This window comes from Thermobia domestica, chromosome 9 (genome assembly GCF_964235325.1).
Source record: "Thermobia domestica chromosome 9, izTheDome1.hap1.1, whole genome shotgun sequence".
Classification (NCBI taxonomy): domain Eukaryota; kingdom Metazoa; phylum Arthropoda; class Insecta; order Zygentoma; family Lepismatidae; genus Thermobia; species Thermobia domestica.
The window spans coordinates 39596863-39609472 of NC_137462.1; the positions used below are offsets into that span (position 1 = coordinate 39596863).

Consider the following 12610-nt stretch of genomic DNA (forward strand, 5'->3'; position numbering starts at 1 on the left):
TTGAGAACATTAACACTGCTACTCTTCGTAAAGTTACTGCCAACATGTTGAAACATGTTTGAATCAAAACAGGGGCACTTCCAGCATCTGCTATAGAGCTAATAACTCATTTCCTGATAGTAGCAGTGTTGCCGGGTGCATGTAAGTAAAGGTTTTATCATGATAATTTCAAAGTTTCTGTTTCATTGCTTTCAGGAATTGCATAATGTAGACAGATCCTTAACACACCTCTTGATGCACGAAAACATCAGCACAGTTGCCAATTCAGAGTGTTAATTTATGAAAACTACGATTTCTCTACTTGTCCCTTACAGAGGCCTCGTCGTATTAGCTACCACTGGAAATGAAAAATTATTTTTTTCTGCTCCATAGTTTCCAACCTACTCCAACTAAACAAATTGAAATTAACGACAGAACATCCATATGTGTGAGTTGTGAGTCAATTTACATGCTTTGTAAAAAAAAAAAAAAAAAAAAAAAAAAAAAAACCTTCGGTTACATTTGGCAACACTGTGTGGTTCCTAGTGTAATTCAATCGTTCATTCCTATTTTAAAAATATATGCATGGACAAGGTTTCATTCGGTATAACCATTATTTGTGTATCGCTTCAGATTAAAAAGTTCTAATGTCCCAAACTCCGTGTTGCATTGTATATTGGACACCCTGTATTTTTTAAAGTTTATAGTAATCTCATGATATACCTATCATAGCATAATTTCTGGCTGCCCCAGTTTTCACCTTCTAGAACCGCTACTGATCCCATCCCATTCACATTATACTCCCACTGGGAATCGAACCCGGGCATCCCGCATCGAAGATCCTACGCTAACCATATAGCCATGAGCGAGCTGGACACTATTTGTTAAATCAAAAACAAAATGGGGGCCGGTTTTGGCCACTTTCTTCTATTCTACTTCCGGTTTCAATATTGAATTTAGTCTGAAATACATAATTTAAGAATGTGCTATAATTTCAAAGGACAAGAGAAAATTATTTGTTTCCAATTTGTTACAACCCTTACCTGAATGCTCTTGACGCTGGTCTAGTGACTAGAACGCTTTTGATACACGTGTTCTAGATTCGATTTCCCATGATAGGGCATTACACGCATTACGGGGGTTCAGATTCTACCTTTAATTGTAGATCCACGACTCGTGCAGTCTCGGTGCTGAAAATAGAGGCTAAACTTCAACAAATAAATTAAAACTCTTACCTGAAAGTCCACCAAATGTCGAAACAAATCACATTAAGCCAAAAGAATGCTGCCAGAAAACAGAATTGGACTGCATAACCTAAAAGAGATAATAACAAATGAATCTGGACATTCACGGAAAGATTTTCGTTATATGACATCTAAAATCGCATTTGTAAGTGACTGGATAGCACTACAGAAGGTCCTCTATGTTAGTCTAGTGGTTATCGTGTGTGTGCCTTTGGTCCAAGGGATCCTACATTCGATATTCGGTGTGGGAGAACGTTGAATACACTTCTGTGGTTTGTATTCCACCTTAACCCGGCAGCACTGGAGCATGTTAATGTGACATGAACGCTGGCGCCTAGTCTCACAGACCCATCTGTTAAATTGTAAATCTTTACCTAATAATTTTGCTTTAATTTTTTTGTTGATAATTTTATTTTGTATTACGCATATTAAACAGGTATAATGCGAATTTCAATACAAATGTTACATTTTAGTGTATCTTTCGAATATTTAAAAAGTTCTGAAAAATATGGCTACGAAAACAGGTGGCACGGGTCTTTGAGACGCCTGGTCAAACTGTTGGTTCAGTTCTCATACAGCCTCGGTGCTGCAAATGGATGCTAAACTGGAACCAATTAACTACTGTTGAAAAAGTTAGTGTAAACAAATAAAAATGAGAGGAAACCTTTCAGTTTTACGTCCTATGGTTATGCCAGCTAAGTTACAGGAGACGGTGAAGATGAGAAATGAATGAAATGGCGGAATGAAGAAAGTGGGGAAAAAATGGGAGAGCCTGAGAAAACCTATGCACATGGTGTATGTCCACCACAAAGTCCACTTGGCACGAGCTGGGACCGAGCCAGGGACCCCACGCGCTAGAGGTGAACGCTCTACCACTGAGCCACCGCGACCCCATCAGAGTAAACACAATAGAGCATTTGAAAAATTAATAGTACGCTGGGCCTCAGTGATTCAAGGGACGGATTTGGCAATCACCACAGGAAGCACCATGCTAGACTAAAATAACATCCTATTGTATTAACATGGTAAAAAATGTATTTGACATTGTTTATATGTTTCACCACAGTGGTTCCCAATCAAAGGGGCGCCCCCTGGGCAACTTGAGAAGCGAGCAAGGGGGCACAACATACTGATAGAAATAAACTACATTAGTAATTAGAAATATGAATGTTGTAAAAAAAGAACAAACGAAAGAAGCATTAAATTAAATTTACAAACTCAAAATAACTATTGAGTAAAAAATGTGGTTCCATCAGGCTTGCACCCAGAAACTTTTATGGGGGGGGGGTGTCCAATCTGCACCCGAAAAGAAGAAAAATAATTATAAAATACTTTCATCTATATTTTCAGGGGAAAAATGATAGAACTAGATTGTTTTTATAAGAGAAAGACTACTGATGAAGTTTGAAATCAAATGTTCACGCTACATCAATCATTTTCCTGTTAAACAAGAACAGTTTTAAAGTGTACAAATGTACGTTGAGTTAGAAAGTTTTCAGGGAGGTTCGGACCAGGTGGACTTCCCCGTGGGTGCGCCACTGTATCCCATTAAGAAGAATAATCACTGCACTACAATCCTATTCAGAAGTTTTGCCGGGAATAAGTATAAATTAGTGATAATAATATTTTATTATTAATATTATTGAAAATTTGAGAAATTATCGCTACTTGTGAAATTGCAAGGAGGGGGCGGGAAGGAGGGGGCATGAAGTGTGCAGAGTATGTGTTGTGCCGTTACAGATCTCTTAGGAGTCTCGGTGCAAGAGTATATTTGCGAGGCCCTCACAAGCGAATATATTTTTCAATTTAATAGTAAAAGCAGCAAACACAATATTACACACATATACAGAAATACTTTCCTCGAAAGTAATCTTAAATAATGGAATAACATAAGATAGAAAGGGTATATTTACATTCTACAACATTTCACAATTTACGATAATTTTATGGGGTTTTAAAAAGCTCAGTACCATATACATCGTGCAAAGAAAGTGAAATGTAATTAATATATTAGTCAAAATGATAAAGATATTAATCATATACATTTTTAAGAGAAAACAAAAAATATAAGAAATGATGTTATTCATAATGTACCATAGTTATACACATGTTATTTACTGAAAAGAACACCATGATTAAGAAATAAAGAGGGAATATTAGTGATGTTGCACAAAGTAGAATAATCTGCATCCATGGACCATTTTTGACCTTGAAAGTACTTACACTTTTGGTACATACTGTCGTTGAAGTAATGAATATTGTAATTACTCTAAGTACTCTCATTGAAGTAATATATTGAAGTACAAAGGTTCAATTGTAATTGAATTACCTCGGCTTTTTTTTACCGGTACTTTAGGAACAATTACTAACATGTAATTATGCTGTATCGGACTGTAGTTTCATTATTTTGCCTACGTAATAACGACCTACATATTTTTTGTTCACTTTTTTTTATATGCGTTCCTTTGTAGAGCATGTTAAAGTGACAGGATGAATTATTTTTGATAAAGGTTTAAATAGGAAATTGAACGAAATGGTTGGCCGTGCTTGTACTTTATGTTGATTAATTATTTTTGTGTACTTTGTAACATTTTGAATGTCCAAACAGAGCTCGCCCATATATAAAGTGATAAGTAAATGCATTTGTAATGAGGGTGTGACATTAGATGAATTGAATCGGCAGACTTTGTAGTGCTTTGAATTATAGCGACAGATTTAAAGAAAACAACATTAGTTACTGAAAATAAATTGTTTTGGGTTTAAATGAGAAAATAATGTTAATTTAGTTCTGGGTAGGGTGGGCATTTTAATATAAAGGAAGTAATTAATAATGTAAAGAATTTACGCATGGTTCTTGAAGTGTATAATTAATGTTAACCGTTTGATTTTGATAGACTTTTTTGAAACGGAAACGGAATCCTTTAAAGATTAATTGTTTGGATAAACAGCAGGTAAACAAAACTGCAACGCGACAGGTTCAGGACGCGACAGGAAAATTAATTCAGAACGACAAGGGTTCTTTAAGAAAAGAGACCGCCATCTGTTTTAACATAAGTGCCCGCAGGGGAGGTTGGGCGACACAGAGGATGTAATATATGAGTTACGGAGAGTGAGAGTAATAAAATCATTTTAGAATTTCGTAGAATCTTCTGGATTTATTTTTGTTGGTATACAAACTTTGATGCAAATCAAGTGGTTACATTTGAAGAAATAAAAGCACGATGCGTTTGAGTTGGTGAATTGTATTCTGTAGAAGTTAACAGAGAAGAAGAATTTATCTGTAAGTATTGGCTTTGTTTGTTTTTTTTTTCTTGTTTTATGTTTATGTTTTCTTTTTTTTTCATATGAGAAGGGACATTGAAAATGAAATACACGTAAACATTTGTAATTGTTGGGAGTATAAGGGGGACGGAAGTGTTTGTTTTTTATCGGGAATTGATTGCGGATTTTCCGGCATTGAAAAATGATATGACTCGGTGTACTTTTATGGAATTATAACGTGACTAAGATATAGTATAAAGTAATATGTAGGGAATCATCATTAATGATTGCACCGGGACTCGAATTAATATTCTCCCACGTGGAGAACCGTACGCTAAATATTTTTGCTTGCAGTGCGAACTTGTTACTTATACATAGCTATGAATTGTGTAAGACATAACAGGTATATATAAATTATATTGTACAGAAAGTTAGCAGAATGCGTCCCCGGGAATCGAACCAGAGTTCTTCCACGTGAAAAGCCGTACGACAAACATTTTGCTTAGCAGATGTTGTTACTTATATGTAGCTATGAATTGTGTAAGATAACAGGTATATATAAATTATATTGTACAGAAAGTTAGCAGAATACGCCCCCCCGGGAATCGAACTAGGGCTCTCCCACGTGGAGAACCGCACGCTAATTTTTTTTTGTTCGATGGAGTTTTTACTTATATGGCACTAAAATTGAACACAACCTGTGACTTGCCGGGAATCGAATTATGATCTTCCGCGCCGAAAGCCAAACACAATAAACAAATAGCAAGGAATTTTGGATTGTTTGGACCTCTCCGTTAGGACGAGGCGTAGTTATTATTTTACATATTAAAAGAATAGTTGTATAGACACACAAACGGACACATTTTATAATAAATATGCGATTATTTTCTTGTTCATAGGACCCTAGCATATCTTCAGAATATAAGAAGTTAGTGTTACATGAAAAGACCATTAAATGATGTGTGAAACTGATTACTTATGTAATATGGTATTAATTTTTATTATTTTTGTGTGTGGTATTAACATTTACAGTAGGGGAAAGGAACTGGGTAGCCTACACCTGCTTTGAATTTTATCTTTAGTACTATTGAATTGAACATAAGTTTGAATTTTGAATAATATTTTTATAATTGTTAGCATATGTCAGTGGTTTCCAACCTTTTTCATTTTGAGGCGCATCTGGAAAAAAAAATGTTGTTTGTGAAATTCAGGAGCTGAATAAAAGCTTGGTATGTGATACTTTTGTAATCATTTTATGAGAAAATTTAGATTTTTTCTTATTGTTCCTTGATGGTACAAATAATCGTATTTGATTTGAAGTTTAGCGTCCCTTTTTAGCACCATAGTTATGTGAGACATGGACCTACTGATTAACGTGGAATTAGAATCCTTGAGCTCCAGCAGGGAATTCAATCACCACGCCAAAGGCGCGTACGCTAACCACGTAGTCACAAAGAAGATTTATTCGTGTTTGAAACAGTTACGTGAACTAAAATACGGTATATAGTTAATTTCTTTTGGTAAGCTTCGTGTTTTATATTATATATCCACCTCGTGATTTACAGCGGTCCTAAACTAATAGATAGGAGTTTTGTGTTGTAAATGAGAGGAGAGTATTTGAAAATGTTATTTAGCTCAAAGTCGCGTCTCAGTTTCATTAATTGAATGCCGGACAACCGCCTTTTGTAGGTATATAGCATGTGTTATTTCACTTTAACGCCTTAGGCTTGCACTTCCTGGCTATGAAAGATGGGAAACTAGTTTAAAAAAGTAAAACGATTATTATGGTTTATATGAAAGAAGCACCGAGAATTGAATTTGGGCCTACGTGTACGAAAAGCGCCCATGCTACCCATTAATTTATCGGAATATATTAGACAGTATGGAGAACAAGAATTAGTACCAAGAATGTAATTTTACGTGCGTATGTGACATACAGGCTGGGACGTTTTTATTCTAACATTATCAGTGAGATTATTTTGTTTTGCTAGTATTATATATTTAGGGTTTAGGGTAAAGTAGACGGATAAAAGCGAATACTTATAAGTAATTTATGAAGGGAAGAAATAATAGCGGTAGAGGGAAACAGACATAATGTTTCTTCGGATGAAAGGAAGACATTTCGTATGAGACATAACCATACTATTTTATTGAGGCATTAGGTCATAGATTTTTTAGATCAAGAATTTTTAGATGGGGATAATGTAAAAGTAATTAGAACATGATACGGTATTAGTTAACGAAGAATCTTCTTTATTGAAATTCTGTGTATGAAATTAGTACACAGTACTAATACTGCGTACTGCAGTGTGCTAAAATGAACCGAGAATAATAAGTTGTCTAATATTAATCACGTTGATTGCATGGTTTAAAGGCACTTTTTAAATATAGAAAACATTTGTTTCTCGCCGAGCGACTTTGTATGAGAAGTGACTAGTAAGAGGAGATATATATGTAATAACAGGTAGTGTACGTCAGAGACAACTTGTAGTTATCTAAACAAGGTAGGTAGCGACACTTTTTTGTTACGGAATATAAGAGATAAACGTTTATTCGGCAGCGCAGGTAACGGCATCTAATAGTGTGATTAATGTACTTATTATTGGAATTAGCCTTATATACTGATTATAGTATTTAAGTTTATGACAAGATTTATTAGCTTTGAAATTTTGTAGGTCGTCCGCAAATTTCCTGTACACTAGCGCCGTGTTTGCCGTCAGATACGAGGCAGCTCAGATAATAACAACAATTGGCTTAACCGACCTATTAGGAATTACCGTGACTGAGTTACTGAGACGCCTTGTTGTTACAATAAGGATAGTAGTTTTAATTCGGTAACAATATCTACTGTATAAAAACAAGCAAATGAAAAGTGGCTTGTTTTAAGATAGCACTGGATAAAGCATACCCTTTAACTGGCCTACACACCGTTTGCATGACGTAACTAGCTCTATTAAGAGTTAGGATGGGTTGCATTTTAGATATAATGAAAGCTTTACGCAGTATACTTGACATTTATGCTACGTAAAAATAACGTATTTTTAAATAATGTTTCATAAGTTTATTTTTGTAAGTTTGTGATTTCTGTGACAAAAACATTGCATTAGGAAGTGTGCTGCAATCTATTTTTGTATTTATATAATTATTACTATAATTATATTTGCTATATTTCAAACAAAATCGAGACTTAGCCCTAATAAATGACTGCTTAATATTTTTAACAAAACATATTGTATTCAAATTGTTTTGTTTGAAATATAATTGTGTTCTCATATTTGATATTGAGGAATTTCCGGCTATACTATGATCGTAAGACTTCTAAGAAGGAAGTGAAGAATAGCAAGCAAAACGAAAATGACCTCAAGTGTGTGTAAATTAGCAATTCACAACTGTTAATGCAAGTTGGCTACTAGTATGTAACTGACAGATTGTTAGATTCTTGCAGATGCTCGCTTGCTGCTAACTTAGAGATCAGAAAACTTTTTAAAGTTTCGCAAGTCTAGTGCAAGTGAAGCGCAAACTTATGCTATGTAGGATGTGACATACTCTGCAATGAAGCAGAAACGGAACTGGTGGGTCACATACCTAGAACAGATAGAAGATGGACGAGAAATAACATACATTGGATTTTCTAGAGATAAGAAGCGATGTACATAGAAGACAATCGAATACAAAATGTATAGATATAACCTGCCGTTTAGCAGAAACTGTACAAATGGAAAAGATCAGCTGATGGAAACATGTAGAAGAAAATGATGGAGACCTTCGTTCAGGAGATGATTGATATCATTTGAATACATATGAAAGTTACACTTTTATATTTAAGCTGAACGTTACAATTTTTTCTACAGCGACAGGAAAATGATCTAGCAGTTGGCAACACTGAAAAAAACGTTAGAAGCACAGACGGTGGATGATTTAAATTATTTATTTTTACGTCCTAATAGTTTTTAGTTTCACATACATTAATTGTATTTTCGTTTCTTTATTATAAACATGAACATGCAAAGCATTTTGTTTATTCAGTTAGTTTTAATTATTTGATATTGTACTGATTGGTATATTATTTCAATTACTAGAAGATAGTTGAAAAGTTTTGTGTAGCTAGACGACTATGGAAACCTTAGAGTATTGTGATATGAGCATGTTTTAAGTTACAGAAGAAGGGTGAAACAGAATCACGATGAAAAGTTGTAGAAGGAGAATGTGTAAGGAAATAAGAGATTCGTGAATTTAGAGAGACAATTGAAATCATATTTAGTTATTAAACTAAAATATTTGATAAAGATTTTTAAAAATTTCTATAATTTTATCTGACATATCCAGTTAAAAATGCGCATGTTATTTACAAGTAATGTAGTTAGACACGTATTTGAAGACATTTAGTGGTACTTTGATACATTTTTAAAGATATACCTGAATATTATTTTTAACGATATATAATTGTTTTGACTATATAGCTGAAAAGCAATCATATTGATATGTATTTTGGCTATATGTTTTGTTTTCCAAGGTCCTAATACGTGATATAAGCTATTCAACATTTTATGAACTTATTTTGTTCATCCACTACTAAATTACATCCATCAGTTGCACATTTAAATCAGTAATTTTTTAACTTATGAACCAACTAGTTATTAGTGTGAAGAATACGTTACATCATAATAAATTATAATTGAGCAAATCAATTATTTCTAAGTCTTTAGCAGTGGAGGTTCAGATGTTAACTATCTCAATTGTTCAAAATTGGATTCCAATTGTAAGTGCACTTGTTATGATTACTTTTGATATTTTAGTTTCATATTTAAGTATAAAGTTTGTTTGTTTATTATCTATATAAGTAAATGTTTGTATTCATACTATTTAAAAGTTCCTATAATACATTTTCAATGAAAGGAAAATTTTCTGCATTTTAGTTTATCCGAAGAAACAATATGTAGTGTATTCCCCTGCAAGAGAAATGTTTCTGAAATTCAGTTTAACAGAAAAAGTTGGTAACAAAATATGTTAATAAAAAAGTTTAGTGCAAAAGTTAATGTATATTATAACCAAAACGTTTCTACATTTTAGTTTCTCAGAAGTTAGAAAAATGTAGTGTCAATTTTCTGCAAGAAAACTTTCTGGAATTTAGTTTAACAACAAAAAAAAATAAAGATTTGTAACGAAATGTTAGTAAAACATTTTTTAGTGCAAAATTTATTTGTATAGTGTTGTATCAAAAAAGTTACCGAAAAGTTTATTTATTTTTAGTTTATCAGGAAAGTTAAAAAATATATAACATAATTTTCTCAAGAAAAGTTTCTGAAATACAATTTAACAGAAAAAGTTGGTAACAAAATATGTTAATAAAAATTTTTAGTGCCGAAAAGTTAATGTTAACGTTGTAACAATAAACATTCTGCATTCTAGTTTATCAGAATCGTTAGAAACAACATGTGGTGTAATTGTCTGCAAGAAAAGTTTCTGAAATACAATTTAACAGAAAAAGTTGGTAACAAAATATGTTAATAAAAATTTTTTTAGTGCAGAAAAGTTAATGTTAACGTTGTAACAATAAACATTCTTGATTTTAGTTTATCCGAAGAAACAATATGTAGTGTAATTTTCTGCAAGAAAAAGTTTTCTGGAACTTCGTTTAACAAAACAGTTAGTAACATAATGTTAGTAAAACACTTTAATGCAAAGGTTAATGTTTAATGTTGCAACAATAAAAATTCTGCATTTTAGTATATAAGACTCATGCTAGAATAAGTGTTTTTGCTTTGCTCTCAAGACAGAAAAAGAAGAAACTCATATCCACGAAGTGAAATTTCTCGAGTTGCTACTCGCCAAATTTCACAAGTTTCGTGGATACGAGTTTCTTCTTTTTCTGTCTTGAGAGCAAAGCAAAAACACTTATTCTAGCATGAGTCTTATATACTAAAATGCAGAATTTTTATTGTTGCAACATTAAACATTAACCTTTGCATTAAAGTGTTTTACTAACATTATGTTACTAACTGTTTTGTTAAACGAAGTTCCAGAAAACTTTTTCTTGCAGAAAATTACACTACATATTGTTTCTTCGGATAAACTAAAATCAAGAATGTTTATTGTTACAACGTTAACATTAACTTTTCTGCACTAAAAAAATTTTTATTAACATATTTTGTTACCAACTTTTTCTGTTAAATTGTATTTCAGAAACTTTTCTTGCAGACAATTACACCACATGTTGTTTCTAACGATTCTGATAAACTAGAATGCAGAATGTTTATTGTTACAACGTTAACATTAACTTTTCGGCACTAAAAATTTTTATTAACATATTTTGTTACCAACTTTTTCTGTTAAATTGTATTTCAGAAACTTTTCTTGAGAAAATTATGTTATATATTTTTTAACTTTCCTGATAAACTAAAAATAAATAAACTTTTCGGTAACTTTTTTGATACAACACTATACAAATAAATTTTGCACTAAAAAATGTTTTACTAACATTTCGTTACAAATCTTTATTTTTTTTTGTTGTTAAACTAAATTCCAGAAAGTTTTCTTGCAGAAAATTGACACTACATTTTTCTAACTTCTGAGAAACTAAAATGTAGAAACGTTTTGGTTATAATATACATTAACTTTTGCACTAAACTTTTTTATTAACATATTTTGTTACCAACTTTTTCTGTTAAACTGAATTTCAGAAACATTTCTCTTGCAGGGGAATACACTACATATTGTTTCTTCGGATAAACTAAAATGCAGAAAATTTTCCTTTCATTGAAAATGTATTATAGGAACTTTTAAATAGTATGAATACAAACATTTACTTATATAGATAATAAACAAACAAACTTTATACTTAAATATGAAACTAAAATATCAAAAGTAATCATAACAAGTGCACTTACAATTGGAATCCAATTTTGAACAATTGAGATAGTTAACATCTGAACCTCCACTGCTAAAGACTTAGAAATAATTGATTTGCTCAATTATAATTTATTATGATGTAACGTATTCTTCACACTAATAACTAGTTGGTTCATAAGTTAAAAAATTACTGATTTAAATGTGCAACTGATGGATGTAATTTAGTAGTGGATGAACAAAATAAGTTCATAAAATGTTGAATAGCTTATATCACGTATTAGGACCTTGGAAAACAAAACATATAGCCAAAATACATATCAATATGATTGCTTTTCAGCTATATAGTCAAAACAATTATATATCGTTAAAAATAATATTCAGGTATATCTTTAAAAATGTATCAAAGTACCACTAAATGTCTTCAAATACGTGTCTAACTACATTACTTGTAAATAACATGCGCATTTTTAACTGGATATGTCAGATAAAATTATAGAAATTTTTAAAAATCTTTATCAAATATTTTAGTTTAATAACTAAATATGATTTCAATTGTCTCTCTAAATTCACGAATCTCTTATTTCCTTACACATTCTCCTTCTACAACTTTTCATCGTGATTCTGTTTCACCCTTCTTCTGTAACTTAAAACATGCTCATATCACAATACTCTAAGGTTTCCATAGTCGTCTAGCTACACAAAACTTTTCAACTATCTTCTAGTAATTGAAATAATATACCAATCAGTACAATATCAAATAATTAAAACTAACTGAATAAACAAAATGCTTTGCATGTTCATGTTTATAATAAAGAAACGAAAATACAATTAATGTATGTGAAACTAAAAACTATTAGGACGTAAAAATAAATAATTTAAATCATCCACCGTCTGTGCTTCTAACGTTTTTTTCAGTGTTGCCAACTGCTAGATCATTTTCCTGTCGCTGTAGAAAAAATTGTAACGTTCAGCTTAAATATAAAAGTGTAACTTTCATATGTATTCAAATGATATCAATCATCTCCTGAACGAAGGTCTCCATCATTTTCTTCTACATGTTTCCATCAGCTGATCTTTTCCATTTGTACAGTTTCTGCTAAACGGCAGGTTATATCTATACATTTTGTATTCGATTGTCTTCTATGTACATCGCTTCTTATCTCTAGAAAATCCAATGTATGTTATTTCTCGTCCATCTTCTATCTGTTCTAGGTATGTGACCCACCAGTTCCGTTTCTGCTTCATTGCAGAGTATGTCACATCCTACATAGCATAAG

The 12610-nt window shown here is 32.1% G+C and overlaps 1 protein-coding gene across 1 annotated transcript in view; it reads right to left on the minus strand.

The window, feature by feature from the left end:
- LOC145694595 (G-protein coupled receptor Mth2-like) overlaps positions 1-12610 on the minus strand; it is a 54317-nt gene that overhangs the window by 23891 nt on the left and 17816 nt on the right. Inside the window, exon 2 of the mRNA XM_081770965.1 lies at positions 1215-1293. Coding sequence (XP_081627091.1) covers positions 1215-1293 — 79 coding nt within the window. The remainder of the gene's footprint in view (positions 1-1214; positions 1294-12610) is intronic.